Source organism: Theobroma umbraticum, unplaced genomic scaffold, assembly GCF_002168275.2.
Source record: "Theobroma umbraticum cultivar Fairchild unplaced genomic scaffold, ASM216827v3 scaffold_67.0, whole genome shotgun sequence".
Taxonomy (NCBI): Eukaryota; Viridiplantae; Streptophyta; class Magnoliopsida; order Malvales; family Malvaceae; genus Theobroma; species Theobroma umbraticum.
Window position 1 is genome coordinate 4,312,857 of NW_018397262.1, and position 16,759 is coordinate 4,329,615.

At 31.8% G+C, this 16,759-nt stretch overlaps 1 protein-coding gene across 1 annotated transcript; it reads left to right on the forward strand.

Moving 5' to 3' along the window:
- Positions 1 to 5,661: 5,661 nt before the first annotated feature.
- Positions 5,662 to 16,686, forward strand: KU70 (ATP-dependent DNA helicase 2 subunit Ku70-like protein). The gene is made up of 19 exons (XM_021433030.2): positions 5,662 to 5,856; positions 5,949 to 6,026; positions 6,299 to 6,415; positions 7,715 to 7,829; positions 8,076 to 8,181; positions 8,295 to 8,412; positions 8,542 to 8,625; positions 8,718 to 8,776; positions 9,202 to 9,335; positions 9,419 to 9,462; positions 10,116 to 10,192; positions 10,896 to 11,043; positions 12,050 to 12,111; positions 13,170 to 13,230; positions 14,261 to 14,353; positions 14,433 to 14,553; positions 15,176 to 15,278; positions 15,388 to 15,574; positions 16,129 to 16,686. The coding sequence occupies exons 1-19, from the start codon at positions 5,791 to 5,793 to the stop codon at positions 16,240 to 16,242; spliced, it is 1,887 nt and encodes a 628-aa protein (XP_021288705.1). The 5' UTR covers positions 5,662 to 5,790; the 3' UTR covers positions 16,243 to 16,686.
- The last annotated feature ends 73 nt before the right edge of the window (positions 16,687 to 16,759 follow it).

The following is a 16,759-nucleotide window of genomic DNA, read 5'->3' on the forward strand; positions in this document are numbered from 1 at the left end:
ATTCATGATATTATATATATAGTATCATTTAAATATCGTGAGAAGAAGTTCACCAAATATACAAATAACAATTTTATCGTTCAACACAAAACTTCATTACAAATTAAAGAAGGGTAATCCTGTCAGTGATGAAGTGATAAACCCAATATTAGCTAAAAAAAACTACTATCATTTCATTTCTCAGAAATGAAATGGAATTTGAATGAATCTTTATTATTTAGATGAGGTGAATAATATTTATTTTTCATTTGAATGAACATGCTCATATATTGTTTTCCAATCCTTTCAATGAATGCAGCCAGAGGGCGGAGCCTCCTTATAGGATGGCCTCCCCAAATTTTTTTTTAAAAAATTTACATATTATATAAAAATTTTTAAATTTTTTATAAAACTTCTTAATGGCCCCCCAAAATAATTTTTTATTTAATAATTAATACAAATAAAAAATAACAAAATAACTTTATATGCTTTACTCAATTTTAAAGGTTTTTAAATTTTTTTTCTTTCAATTTATATTATTTTTATATTTATTTATTTATTTTTATTTTATTTACTCATATATATTCTAAATCTTTATAGATTTTTTTTTATAAATTTCTATGAACCATCGATCATATTCTTTTTCTTTCTTTTTTATTATGTCATATGTAAATTTTATCTTCTACTTATCACGTTCTTCTTTTTTCTATTATATGGATTTTATTTCTTATGATTTTAATCTTTAAAAATAAATAAATTATTTGATAATTCTCAAATATAAATTGCAGTATTGCACTATTACTTAGAATTTTATCAATATATTATTTTTTATTCAGAATAATCAATTCATTCTAATATGTATGTTGCAAACTTTAAATAATAAGGATATACATACAAATTGATAGAATGAAATAATTATATTTCTTTCAAAATAATTTTTTATTTAATAATTAGTTTTATTCTTCAAACTGTTTAATAAAATTAGAGTCATTATGATTCACATATTACTAGTTAAACCCAATAAATGAATTATAAATTAATATATTAAGCCTATCAAATTTTTTTTAAAAAATAAAAGTAAGTCTACGAATCCAAACCCATTAAGTTTTAATGTAAATTTAAGTCTATCATAACTTATAAATATCTTAACACTCTAACTTAATAGCCTATCATAATATATTATATATTAATAGTTGAATTCAATAACCCAATATATTAATTAGCAATTTAAGAGGCAAATAAAAAATAAGAATAGAGCTAGAACACACAAAGTAAAGAGGCAATTCATTTGAATTTGAAAAACCCTTAGTTTTTGTGACTAAGGCATTTTCAACAAAATCTTCTCCTCTAAGAGCTCTCTTATGCTATTGGGCTAGTAGAGCATTGATAAGCTCATTTACAAAAATCTTTGTTAAGTCCTTAAAAGTCTTCCAAAAAGGATATTTTAGATTCAAACCTCTCTAATAGACTTATCCAGAAGTTGTTCACAACTTACCTCTCGGTTACCTCTTCTCTTAGTAGTCTCAGCTAGTTGACAATCTTTAGAACTCTGTCTACATATGCTTGAATTCTTTCTTCATTCTTCATCTTTAGAAGCTCAAATTCCCTTAATAGATTCAAAATCTGTATCATCTTGGTTCTATCATTGCCTTGGAACTCTTCCCTCAGGGTATCCCAAACAAGGTTTAGATCATCACAGTTTATAATTTTGGCAAAATGGTGTCAGAAATTGCAGATTGAAAACATGACAAGGCCTTATACCTTTTAGCAACCTCCTCGTTATGTTGCTTAATTTAAGCTAGTGAAGGATTCACATGCCTCTGTACTAGAATTTCTTCAAATTCGATGCCCTTTCAAAGATCAAAAGTTTTGAGATATGACCACATCTTCATTGCCTAAATTTGGTAGTTTGAGCTTGAGAAAATCAGTGGTGATGATGTAGAGAACCCTATAGTAGCCATTAATACTAGATTCTAATCAACAGATGAGTTTTCAAATACTGATTTGCTAAACAGTAAGTCCTTTAAAACTAATGCTCTAATACCATGAAGAAGTATTTTTCAAAAAAAAAAGGTTTTTGAAAATAATCTCCATTAAAGAAACAAAAAACCAAGATAATGGATAAAAAGAAAAAACAAACCAGCGAGTAGGAAGCAACCAACCTATAATGGTTGTATTGTCATTTACATACTCTCAAAAATATTAGCAAACCCCTTAGATTCAGCCTTAGGAGATTAAATTGAGGTAAGTTAACTAAGCAAAAAAAACAATGTATTATTTTTTGTGCAATAGCAACAGTAACAAATACAGAAAGAACAACTATAGCTGTTAAGCCTTTTAATAGAGGAACAAAATGACAGCACTAATGTGCATACAAAAGAAATAAAGAGCATGAAGAAACGACACAAAGGAGTGTCATACAACTAAAACACCCAAAACGACTCAACATTTAACCTTTCACCATAACTAAAATTAAAAGCAGTAAAATGACATGCTGGCCAGTGTTTAGACACTTAACATTAGACACAAGACAAATGACACCATATATAACCAAGCCTTCTTCAATCTTCAGTTATCAATTGAATCTCACCGTAACTATCTGTTAATGAAATCCAGATAAAGGGTCATTTCTTCAACAAGCTAGCCTCATCAAGTTTTTGGACTATAATGTCAACTTTCATCATGAGCTTATATTTGTTGGGGACTTGAGTTCCAGCTTGCATGCACATTTCAACCACAGTTGGAGCCTTGCCATTAAATCTTTTTAATGTACCTTTCAAGGGAGGTCCCTTTGGGTCTCAACTATGCCAAACATAATTTGATGGGAAAACTTCAGTAACTGTAGCATCCTGCCAATCATGTTTCCCATATTTCCACCGATGCTTAAATTTTTCACAAAGTTTAGCATTGTAACCCCATGGCCATACATGGACCTCTAAGTAATATCCTCATGCTTTTACAGTGTACTTCTTTATCAACTTTGTCACACCTAATCGAACAATCTCATGTGCATTAATTGTCTCTTATGCAATGCTTGGAACATCTTCAAGTGGAGGAGGTGGAAATAACCCACAAGCTCAAAAAGTGTTAAGATCAACAATTGAGGACAGGGATGGATCCACTGAGCGCCATGGCTAGATATATCATTTTTTAAAAATTTATTAGCAAGATATTGTTTTTTTCTAACTCAAGACATTGACATCGAATTGAACATATACTTCAATATCTCCGAGGAATGATAGACATGTGCTTATATTACTCAAATGAATCAAAATCAAATTTAATTGGTTATGTAGATGCAAAATAATCATTTGACTCATACAAGGCTCGATTGCAAATAGGTTGCTTATTCACATGTGGAGGTATGACTATTTCATAATATTTTGTAAAACAAACTATATTTTCTATTTCTTCTAACCTTGCAGAAATTTTGACAATTCATGAAGCAAGTAGTGAATATGTCTGGCTAAGTTCTATAACTTAATATATTTGAGGAACATGTGGCCTGTTAACCAAGAAAGAAATTTCAACAACGTTATATGAGGATAATACTGCTTATATAGCACAATTAAAGAAAAGATACATTAAAAGCTATAGAACAAAACATATTTCGTCAAAATTCTTCTTGACTCATGATCTCCAAGAAATTGGTGATATTAGTGTTTAACAAATTTGTTCAAGTAACAATCTAACAGATTTATTCATCAAAAGTCTTTCCTTTTGCAACATTTGAAAAGTTGGTATAAAATATTAGAATACGTTGTTTTAAAGATCTTAAATAATATAACCATCAAGAGAGTAAAATACGCACTGTACTCTTTTCCTTCATTAAGATTTTTCCCGTTGAGTTTTTCTTGATAAGGTTTTTAATGAAATAGTATTTTAAAAGCATAGTTTTGAAAAGAAATATGTACTCTTTTTCGTTCACTCGTATTTTTCCTATGAGGTTTTTTTCTAGTAAGGTACTAACAAGGCATATACTTAATACCATAGATATTCAAGGAAGAATGGTATGAATATATATATATATATATATATATATATATATATATGAATATCTATTTTGTTATATATATCTAAATTTGAATAGATTGGATTAAGATTAAGATTTAATTCATCCATCTAAACTCTTAGTATTATTTTTATTTTGTAAATTCTATTTAGTTAAGGGATTGTTAATCTATAAAGAGACCCTTACTTTATTTGTAGATATACACTTGAATAAGACCTTCTTACTCTCTCTAAGTATTTTCTCTAATAATTGTCTTTTCAAATTATATTTCTTAACAAATATGAAACAAATAAAAAAATTTTCTCGATACATAATAAAAAAATTATAAAAAAAAAGTTATTCAAGCTCAACAAGCCCTAAAGCCAATTGAAAATTTTGCCAAATCTTGGCCCAAATAAGAGAATAGAGATGCCCAAAAGCGTCCAAAAGCATGTTTGGCTTAGGTTTTTTTTTAGCTGAAAAGTTATTATAAAACATTTGTGAAAAATAATAATTTTTAAAATTAAGTTAAAATTATTTGATAAATTTACTTTTTATAAGCTCTTTTTTATAGATAAACTGTTTGGCAAAATAACTTATATAAATTTTAATTTTTGTTAAAATTATTATAAAAGGTATTTAATAAATAAATTTCTATTAATCATAAATTTCTTTATTCAAAATAGAAAAAAAAGTTAACTTTATTTTTTATCTATTTAAAATATATTTTTAAAAATATAAAATGTATTTTTATATAACATAAAGTTTATAATTAATAATAAATCATAAAACAAGTTTCACAAATAATTTATAAGTAACACATAATTTATATATAATTCATAAATTAATTATGAGTGTCATATCATCTGTTGGGTACTGTTAGCTTAAATGTGAAATTCATTACTAAGAAGTTAAGGGATTTTATAATTCTTATTGTTAGAGGAAATAAATTCTATTTCAATTTTTTCATAATACTACCTATTGTTATACCAAAATAAAATTTTTTAAAATTGAGTTACCACAAACATATTACATATATTGACTTTTTAATTTTCATCTAATTTATCTCAACAACCATTAACCTGTTTGATTAATTATTGCAATAATAATCAACAAATATTACATACATTAGAAAAATATTAAGAATAAATAAACACCACATATTATTATATCAAACAATAAATTGAGAACTATCAAACAATAAAAAGAGTTTTGAAAGCCCAAAAAGAAAACATAAAAGTTAAAATAAAAAATAAAATAGAAAGAAAAAGAAAAAATAATACCTTAATACAGTTTTGAATTTTGAGTCTTATTTTTTTTTACTTTTTTTAAAATAAAAAAAAATCTTAAAAGGATGATTTGTAAAAAGGAAGAGAGGAGAGAGAGATCAATAAGAAAAAAAAAAAGAGGGGTATTTTTTAAGAGAAATTTTTTTTTAAAAAAAATAACCTTTCTAAAAAACTGACATATTTTTAAAAAAATAAACAAAGAAAGTTTCTATTAAAACTTTTTTAAATTTTTTTTATAAATTTCTCATAAAATAGTATTTTAGTCTAACTTCTGTTTTCAAAAAAAAAAATAAGTTAAAAATAAATCAAATCCAACAGACACTGACGTAAAATGGGCCTTAACAGGCTGCTCAGCCCATGATCAGCCACTACTTGATTTGTTTAACATTTTGACGGGACACAGTGCGTTAGCTTGTCCAAGACACCTCGGCTCCCGATTTTCGAAATCTTGTTAAGTACATAGGCGGGTAGGGAGGAAGGAACTGGGAAGAAGAATAACCCAAAAACCCCTCCAAAGAATTTTCATCAACAATGGATTTGGACCCGGAAGATGTTTTCAAGGATGAAGAAGACGACTCAGACAACGAAATCTTCCAGGTTTCTTCTATTTTTCCTTTCTTTTCTTCTGTATTCTTCTCCATGGTAAAGAAATGGGAATTGTAGTGCTTTGTTTTTGTCCTATTTTGCAGCAAAGTGCGAGCTCTAAAGAGTATGCCGTTTACTTGGTCGACGCTTCTCCCAAAATGTTCAACACTACCTGTCCTGGTGTAAGTTTTCTATACTCTGTATAGAAAAGAAAAAAAAATACCCATTTCCTTTTCCAATCTCTTATCTTTCATTCTCTTAGCATTTTATATATAAATAACTATACTCGATTGGGTTTTCTTTTGTTTTTAATCTCCTGGTTTAATATGGTGGTTAAATTGTTCATCAATGGTTATATTATTTGGTTAACATGTGTTGCTTTTTTCTATTTGAAATGCAATGTGACTAGCAGTTCTTGAATTTTTATTTATCTTATTTGTTTAAACATTGACAGAAAGATCAAAAGGATGAAACTCATTTCCACCTCGCCGTCAGCTGTATTGCAGAATCGCTCAAGACTCAAATCATTAGTAGATCATATGATGAAGTTGCAATTTGCTTCTTTAACACTGTAAGATTCAATTCTAGCTAACTCTGCCATTTAGCAGACATTAATTACTATTTTATTTGATGTAGTTAGAACCTGTACTCCTTTTATAGGAAAAAGGCAGAGCAGGGCTTTCACTTAAGGCATAACATTGTAGTCGCACAGTTACAGCTAACAATTGGCAAAGCATGCGACTTTAGCACATTATACTCTTTTCAACACAAACCAAAGGGTAAAGCAGAAGAATAAATGAAGTAGATTCCATGTTCTACAATGACCTTAGTTTGTATTTTAACTGATTCAATGTGGTAGGAAGCTACATGATCTTAGTAGCATACAGAAACATTTCCAAAATATAATCATGCCCTTTCATTGTTTAGTTACAAAAATGCAGGCTTGAATACCTATTATATCCCTTGCTTCAAAATAGGATCTGGGGCAATTGTCCCATCTTCTTGGCTTTGAGGTCCCCAGTAACTATTTTAAAAAATCTGGCATTTGGCTTGAAGATGCTTCTTGTCTATACTATTTCAATACTATTTCATGCACGGATAGTGATGAGAAATAGCAGAGTTCCTTACAACTCGCGCTTAAACAAAGTTAAAAAATAAGAAATGCAAGTTTTTGTCGTCCAATAGGACAAATACTAATACCTTACTTGAATCTGTTAAGATCAGATCTTTTTATCAAAGTCTGATTGTTTGGTCTGATATTGCAAAACCGTTCATAAACAGTTGCATAAGTGATGAATGCTAGAACCAGATCTAAATGTTGTTAGATAAGTGGCCCGTAATATGAGGACTAGTTATGAACCTAGTAATTAGAGCTCAAGTTCCCATCAACTGATGATTATATCAATAACAAATCAGGTAGTCAAGAAATGATTTTCCTAGGATGGGTTATTTTTCTGTCAACTCTCTTGCTGCTTTCGTTTTGTTTTCTCTTCCCTTTTAACATGAACTGTTATCTATGAATATACTAGAGGAGATGAATAAGTTTTTTAAGGGTAAAGTTTTAAGATCGTTGCTTGCATCCGACTCCGCTCACATTCCCCAAGATTTGAACAGGTGAAGTATCTTTTGTATGTAACCCTTGTTTAATGTTGTTAATTTGTCATTCTTTATTTTGGTCTAGCCTAAGTTGCATCTTTGTTTGTGTCTATCCTACAATGAGGTTATGGTCATATTAGCTCCTCCTACTAGTCAATAGTTTGCTAGAATGTAGGATAACTCCTCTTAGTTTGTTTTCGTATAGTCCGCTATATGCTCATCATGTATGCTGCCTGTGATATAGTTTCTTACCATCTTTGTTTTCTGAATGCAGAGGGAAAAGAAGAATTTGCAGGATTTAAATGGTGTTTTTGTTTTTAATGTTGCTGAAAGGGAGCACCTAGACAGGCCAACAGCAAGACTTATAAAAGAATTTGACTGTTTACAAGGTAAATTTTGTTCAAAATGAATTTGTGTTTTATGGAGATCAATGATGAAAATCTGATTCTAAGCTTGGGTCTGCCTTCTTTGGATCTGCATTGTTTCTACAGTACCTTAAACCGATGGTTAAAGTACTAGATTTCTAAAGTTCACTATATTTTAATTTGATGCAGTGAATGTGATCTTTTATATTAAAAATTTGTAGTTACAAAATTATGAGTCACTAACATACATCTTGTTATGAGCTAGTGCAGAATCATTTATGAGAGAAATTGGGAGTCAGTATGGTATTGTGCCTGGGTCTCGGGAGAATTCTCTTTACAATGCTCTCTGGGTTGCCCAAGCTCTTCTCCGTAAAGGGTATGCTTACCTTTTGGATTTTTCATATGACTAAGCATGGAATTTTTTTCTTCTTTTGTTTCCCAAGGTTCCTGTATCTGGCTTTGTAATTTTTGACAGCACAACTCTTTCAGGTCTATTAAGACAGCTGATAAGAGGATTCTTCTCTTTACTAATGAAGATGATCCTTTTGGACGTCTCCAGGGTGCTGCAAAAGCAGATATGACAAGAACTTCATTGCAGCGAGCTAAAGTAAAATAAATATAAAGTTGCATATGCTTTACGATTCAGTGTTCCATGAATGCAATTTATCAAACAGAATTTCATTACCAGATTATGTCATCAGCATTCTTCTTTACCTCTCTTGTGTTTTCTTTATAGGATGCACAAGATCTTGGAATCTCAATTGAACTTCTTCCCTTGAGTTGTCCAGATGAGGAGTTTAATGTTAAAGTTTTCTATGCTGTATGTTTATTCTTTCATGTTGTGTTTTCTTGTGCAGATTGCATGGCTGATTTTATGTATTTATGTCAGTTACCAATCTTTATGTCTTTCAGGATTTGCTAGGTTTAGATGGTGAAGACCTTGTTCAATTTATGCCTTCTGCTGGCCAGAAGTATGTGTTTATGGTTTTATATATTTACCTTATCTCTTTTGTGCAATCACTTGATATCTGTTAGGCATTATACTTTTAAGTGAGAGAACCAGCTATGTCCACAAATCTGACATTGTTTGCATATAACAATTTTCTGAGTTCTGCAATCAGTTTCACTCATATTTCATATGAGTTGGAAATTGAAAGCATGTGGTTAAGCACTGTTTATGAACTCTTTCCTTATGCATAGAACTAATATTAACTTTCAATGGATATTTCTAAATTTAGTAATCTTTATTGATTTTTTTCTGGGCCACCAGTTTTTTAATGAAGCAAAGGTATACCTGGGAAGAGGTGCCCCGCTAAAAGATCTATATCTAAGTACATTCACATTCATCTAGTTTCAACATTTCTGTTTAATGAAATTGCCCATAATCTAATTTCAGATTGGAAGATATGAAAGATCAACTGAGGAAACGTATGTTCACAAAGAGGATTATTAGAAAGATCACATTTGTTATCACCAATGGATTGTCAATTCAGCTGAATACTTATGCTTTAATTCGTCCAACTGTTCCAGGTAGACAGTACTCCATGTTCTAATTAAATTTTGGATGTCACCCAGTACCATACTTCATAACTTTTTTTCCCCTATATTCCTAGGGGCAATTACATGGCTTGATTCTGTCACTAATCTTCCTTTAAAGGTAACTACAAGTTGTTCTTTATGTCTCAGGAGTGCAGGTTCTTATATTTGGTAATTCTGAAAAGATTCATGCTGTGTGACAACCGAAAATGATTATTTATACAACTATAAGCATCGGTGATCTAATTTGGAATGCTTTTCTATTTTAAGCTTTTATATTCTTGACATTCCAACTTTTTCTCCCTCTTACAAATTTTTACATATTTCTGTCTGTCTGTCTCTCACTATCCTGCCCCACCTATCCTCTTTTCTTGGGATATCTATAACTGAATTTAGTTAAAAGATTTTTCACAATTTAAGATGTGACATGTAGATACATTTTAGCATATTAGACAGTGCTTGTTTTGCTTTATACATGTATTATGGAGTAAGATATCATTGTAGAGTTTTGTATACATAATTTATATTTTTCTTAATGGAGCTAGAAGAGAGAGTGGGCTTTTAAGCTGTGTGGTTTTTGTGGTATCATTTTCCTTGATGAAATCCTTGCTTCTCTGTATTGCGAGATATTTTATTGAGGGTAAGGTAGAAAGAAATGTCATCAGGAAGTTTACTGCTTGTTTAGCATTTGTGATTTTTTATTTATTTTTCCATATGTGGAAGTGAAGCTGTAGTTATACATTTCAAGTTTCATTATTTAATGATATGGTGCAGATTGAAAGATCTTTGATCTGTGAGGATACTGGTGCATTGATTCAGGAGCCTCCTAAACGCTTTCAGCCCTATAGAAAGTAAGCATAGCTACCATCCATAGTTATTCATCTGATAAAATACGGAAAGAGATTATGCGTGTAAATTTTTGAAAACTCCATGCACATGGCCAGTTATGTGTAAAATATTTGTCACTTACTGGATATTGGTCTTAATAGTGGATTCAGTATATTGTGACATTGTGTTTCTTTCCTCAAGGAAAATCAATAATGTAAAGTTTCCCTTTTCCTCATTTTATTAGAATTACCTCTGATATTGGGATGATTCTTGGGGACAATTTTATTCAAGAAGCAATACAAGATATTTTTTATATTTTCTTTAATAAAGACCAAAAACCTTTTTCTAATAGAAAATAATTCATCAAAAGGGCAAAGGTAAAAATGTTATTTCTGTTAATTGCTAATATCTGTGATGCATATTATGGGGCAAACATGGCAGCTTATGTCCTTCATTGATGAAAGAAGTTTTCCAATGTAGAGTATCTTCCTATCGCTGTGATGGTTGTGTTGTTGGTCCATTAGGGTTAATAAAAAATGTTCTCTAATTTAGAAGGAACTTCCTGTCATGATGATGGTTGGGTTATTGATTCATCAGGGAATGACATAGTTTATGTCTTTAAGACATGCATTTGAAACCTTTCCATATGTTATATTTGTTAATATTTCAGTTTAGTTTTCTATAATTTGTTCCTAATCAACCCCCCCGCACAACCATACTTTACAGTGAGAATGTCAAGTTCTCGATGGATGAAATATCTGAAATGAAAAGAATATCAACAGGATGCCTTCGTCTTCTTGGATTCAAGCCATTAAGATGCTTAAAAGATTATCACAACTTGAGGCCATCGACGTTTGTATATCCTAGTGACCAGGTTTCTTTAGTATTTCCTCATATGATATAGATGTTTATTTTCTTCAATTTTTTGCATCTTCTTTGATCTTGATCTTGTAGATTTTCCTATGTCAAAACTTATTTGTTTTTCGAATGTCTTTCTCTCTCAGTTATTGAAATTAAGAAAGGGAATTGTAATGTACTACAATCATTTTACATGAATGATAATTTTGATTAGGACTACTTTCTTAATACATAGAATACAAGTTTAGTGGAAGTACAATTGAATGTTTATTACTTGTTTTATTTTTTCTTTCGAAACTTATGGAACTATGCTGCAGTCATGAGAAAAAGAAAAATGAGTTAACTTTAGAGAAGGCAGATGCATTTGAACTCTTGCTTGTGCAAAAATATATGTTGCTGAGATAGTTAATATTTTTGTTATGAGTGTTGATCCTTTCTCTATCCATCTGGCTGACCTTCAATAAACTCTCGCCTTTCCTCCTGTAAGATATCATTGAAGAGTTTTGAATGCAACAGTAATCAAGAGAGTTTTAAAAGAACCTATAAAAATTCCTTGTATAATAGTGACCCAAGCTCCTTTGCCTCATTCAAATGTAAGGTGTCACCTCTGAGTCCTTACCATTCTGATAACCTGCTGGGTTGTTTTATCGAAGACACCCTCAAATGAGGACCAGAGATCACAATACATAGTCCTCATAAAGCATATTAACAACATCTGAGAACATATTAGCGAAACATGGGTGGTCCAAGCTCAACTCATTTTTTATGCAGGTCTATGTATCTTTCTAGTTGGCCTTTTTGTATTTGATTGAGGTTAAATTACCATCTTAAGGGGCCAACATCAACCTGTTCATATTCAGCTTAGTTGCAGCTGATGATGCTGTAACATGGTTAATCACTGATATTATGATGTGGATACACCTATGCAGGCCGCTGTTTGTTCCTTAGTGTCCTTAGGTTTAATGAACCTCCATATTTTTGTTTTTTAGAATTACTAAACTTTTTCTGGTTGACCAATATAGGAAGTGGTTGGTAGCACCTGCATTTTCATTGCCTTGTACAGATCTATGCTACAGCTCAAGCGGTTAGTTCTTTGCAACTTCACCTTTTATGTGCTGTTCTACTGTTACTGTTATTCTTCGAACTAAACTACTAAAAGTGTCATGTGCATTGTTCTCGTTGTGAGATATAACATATGATTCAATCTAATATGGTGTTTTTCTTATCTCAGTGAACATTAGTAATTCCTAAATTGGATTTCAGGAATTCTTTTCTGCATGTGTAGTATCCTTTATAGATTTTGTCATTTTGATCATCACATTGTACATAGATACTAGTCATCTCATGGGTTCTCATTTGCAAGGATGAGGAGACAAAGGGATAGCTTCCAAAGTTTCTTGTAATGGATTACTGAAGTAACTCTGAGGCAATGAAATGATTGGGAGGAAATGGAAATTAAAACCATTTGCCAGTTTTTTTTCACTTTTTGTGTTCAGTTTCGAGAAAATACCACTTACTATGTGGCATGCTCCCATACAAAAGCTTTTCCTTCAACTATTCCAACTGTAAAATAGGAAAGTTTTTATGACTTGCCTAAATTTTTGTGGATACAACTTCTTCAAGAATAATATTTCCTTTTTCTTTTACTTTGCTTCTGCAAAGTGTTTATTTCTTGCAACACTTCATGGACAACCAAACAGCATCTTAAGTGGCAGATGTCATGTTGAAAATGTGCATTTAAATCTAGTTTTTTCTTTATCATCATGTTCATTATAGCTGACCTAATTGACTACATTGACTAAATCACCAAATTTTTACGAAAAATATTAGTCTTGGTGATAACACCTAAGAAACCTTATATTCTTCTTTTCTCTTTGTTGCTTTCTGATGAATAAGTGTTGAATATATTTGCCTGGAATAGTATGGAAATCTCTATTAAGTTGGTCTTCTGGACAGGAACAAAGCATGTGGTAATGCTTGTGTTTGGTTGTTGATTGGTTTGTGTGGATATTTTGATCAGAGCCTTGCTTTATTATGATTACTTCCGTAATTCTGATATTGAATGGTATTTAAAGTTAAGCTCTCTGATAACACATTACAAATGATGGTGAATATGTAGTGGGTGTGTTTGTGTCATTGCAGTTTTGCAGTTGCATTTTACGGGAGCTCATCTCATCCTCAATTGGTTGCCTTAGTTGCGCAAGTAAGTTACTTTTACACTTTTAACTAAATTATTACCTTGATGCATCTGGCCTTATTATTAATGTGAGTTCTATTTTTGGGAAATTATACTTTGCTGGTTGTCTTGTTTTGTGTTGTCAACTTGTTACTTCTCTCTGTTTTCCCTTATAATAAAATGCTGAGCTAATAGAAGCACCTTGGTGGACTTGAGCTTTCTGATGTATGACTCAAATCCTTCAGCTTTTCAGTTCTCAACAGTGGGAATATGATACAGAAATGTGATGGAAATTGAAAACTTCTATCACTAGTTGTAAGAGTTTTAAGCTTTGTAACTTGATATGCCATATAAAGGAAGGCGCTAGCTAGCTGTTCTGTTAAAGTCCTTTGGTTGTTGTATGGAGTTTGGATTGAATCTCAGCTTTACCAAGGTTGAGGGAAGAAATTCTTAAGGGAAGTGGAAGGACAGAAGGCTGCTCAAACATTTCTGTTTGAAACTGAACAAACTGTGGCGTTTTGATTGAGTAGACTAAGTGGTATATATAAATCAGAGTAGAACTTCAATGTTGTATCATTAATTGATTTAGGATTGTCATGATGTTAAAATATCCAAACCCATTAGGCAAACTTGAAGTCATCATTGTATCTTTGTGTCATTTTTAATTGCTTGCTGATGACCTGCATTTCCCACTGAATCTTGGCGCAGATACATCAAAGGACTCTATGGAAGCATAATGCACATTATTGATGCATTTGAAATTGTTTACCTGTTCTTGGCATGTATAAACAAAGTCTGGAGGAGTTTAGTAAGCTACGTGTGCTTATATGTTATGCAGTTTGTTTTACTTGCTCACCTGTGTAACGCAATTGAATTTGGTTTGTGAGAAGCTTGGGGGAAAGTACTTTGCCTTTCTCATTGATCATGTTGTAAAAATGACAATTCGAATTGCATATTATGCTATTTGAATCAAAACATGAGTCAAATTTGTTGCCTCATGTTTATGTTTATATAGACAATTGTGAAAAAGCTTATCAATCTTCTTGAAACTTCACAGGATGAGATTGCTAAAGCTGGTGTTCAGATTGAGCCACCAGGAATGCACATGATATACCTTCCGTACTCTGATGACATCAGAGATGTTGAAGAGGCAAGGAAATATTCATGAGTTTATGCGAAAAGATTTTCAAAGTCATATTATCACTGATAATATTGGTGATGTTTCACAGATTTTTCCAGATACAGATGATGATGCACCTCGAGCGGATGAAGATCAAATTCAGAAAGCTGCTGCTTTAATAAAACGTATTGACATGAGGGATTTCTCAGTTTCCCAATTTGCTAACCCTGGTAAGTTGTCATGTTATATCCTTAAACACTGTAATTCCATTGCTTAGAAATTCATAACTGGTGTTGTTTCAGTTATGAAAATTAATGAATCATTAAATAGCTCTTTATTGTATAATATCATATGTTTGTATTTGTGAGCTTTAGATTTGGCCAGAAATTTTAGAATGGTTTCATGTGTGTGAAAAGTAGTATTTCCTTTCAACATGATTGAACTTATGTCTGAAATTGAGACCATGAGCCTGTATAATGATCATAAACATACATCACTTACTCTGGAGTCATATCAGGGAACCAAAATTAGTTAGTATACAGAATATAAAAACATATGGAGACAAGGTTAAACCTGTGATTTTATATAGTGTCAGTTGTTTGCATATTCTTCTTTATCTGCAAGTTTATCTGTTTATTACAGCTTGCCAAATAGTGTCAGTTTCCATGTTTTCAAGCAATATGGGTACTTTTAAGGTTTGATTATAATGATCTATGTGGTGTAAACTTCTTTCTCTTTTAATTCTCTCTGTCTATTTGTACATCTATTGAACTGGAGTGTCAAGTTGATTAAATCTCATTCTTGCTTAAAACTTTTTTGACTCCATGATTATATCTTGATATATCCTTGCAGCCTTGCAGAGACATTATGCAGTACTGCAGGCTCTAGCTCTAGAAGAAGATGATATTCCAGAGATCATTGATGAGACACTACCTGATGAGGAAGGTTTGGCTAGGTAATGAAAAAGTGGCATGTCATCTTTAAATGCTTCCATCCTTTTCTGGTTTTTTGTAGAATCTTTTGACATATCAACTTGTCATTGTGAGGTGATTTGTTTTATACAGACCAGCAGTTGTCAAGGCAATAGAAGAATTCAAGCTTTCTGTCTATGGGGACAAATATGATGAGGAAAGTGACTTTTTGGGTAAAGGAAAAGTGGGTGAGGTCTCTAGGAAACGTAAAACAATTGTGGAAAATGCAGCTAAGGAGTCTGCAAATTATGATTGGGCTGACCTTGCAGAAAATGGGCAGGTGAAATTAAGTGTTTTGGCTGTGTTTCAGTATGCTTTTAATTTCTCCTAGTCATAAAACGGATTCTCTTGAACTAAATTTGACAGAAATTGTACAAGTTAGAATTTGTGGCTAGGCTAAATTTGTTCAATCAAATGCTATTTCAGAGTAAAAAACAGAACTTTTAGCTGTCACAATATTTCATTCCTCAAGTTTTTTAAAAAGCCATCTCATAATTTTCCTACCATCTTAGCATTCTGTTTACCTAGAGAAAGAGGGCTTAGAGGAAAAGAATTTATAAGCTTCTTGAAACATTTTTCTGCCGGAAATCTGGACTAGGAGAAATATTCTAAGTTGGGTTTCTGATTCTTTTCAATTTATTTTTCCTGATTTTGGAACTGACGCGGTATGAAACCTTGATATCTTTGTAGTCAGTAGTACTTACTTTAAAGAGAAAATTGAAACCTCAGATCTCAATCCCAGTGCAGCATGATTGCTGTTAATTGGGGTATTGACATGGCTACACTGTCTATTCTTAGGAAGTCTATCTTACTTGTCGATTCCACATTTTGCAGTTGAAGGATTTAACGGTAGCAGCTTTGAAAACTTACTTGAGTGCACACAACCTTCCTGTCGCCGGAAAGAAGGAAGCTTTGATCAGTAGGATCTTAACCCACATGGGCAAATGAGCAAAGTTGAAGCTGATAAAAAAATCGAAGACTGGTAATGGATACTGCCATAATGTCCCAGTGATTGTGGCATATTGTTGGCCTCCCATTGTTATGCTATCAAGGCTAAATATCCCTTTTTGCCTAAAGCTTTATTGCACGGTAGGGTCAGCGATATATGTTCTTGATTGTCCCTGCAAAACCAAGACTAGCTTTTGCACATTCTAGGTTTTTTTGGCGCATCAGAATTTGGTTTCTGGTGTTGCCTTGTTATTCTGACAGAGTATGGACAATGCACATCAACTAGTCTAAGTATCCATAATCCATTTGTGTATATATTGGAAAAATTTTGCATCTGGAAATGAAAATGGCATTCATCTGCTGGTTTCTTTCTAGTTTCTTCTAGGAAGATGGTACCGTGATGTTGAGCCTGTGCTGAAAGTGCAATCAGGTATGGGGTTTACTGGTGAAACCATATCTTTTATGTGTGTCTGTGTGCATGCAGGCATGTGAAATATTTATGTATGCTTTCAAACCC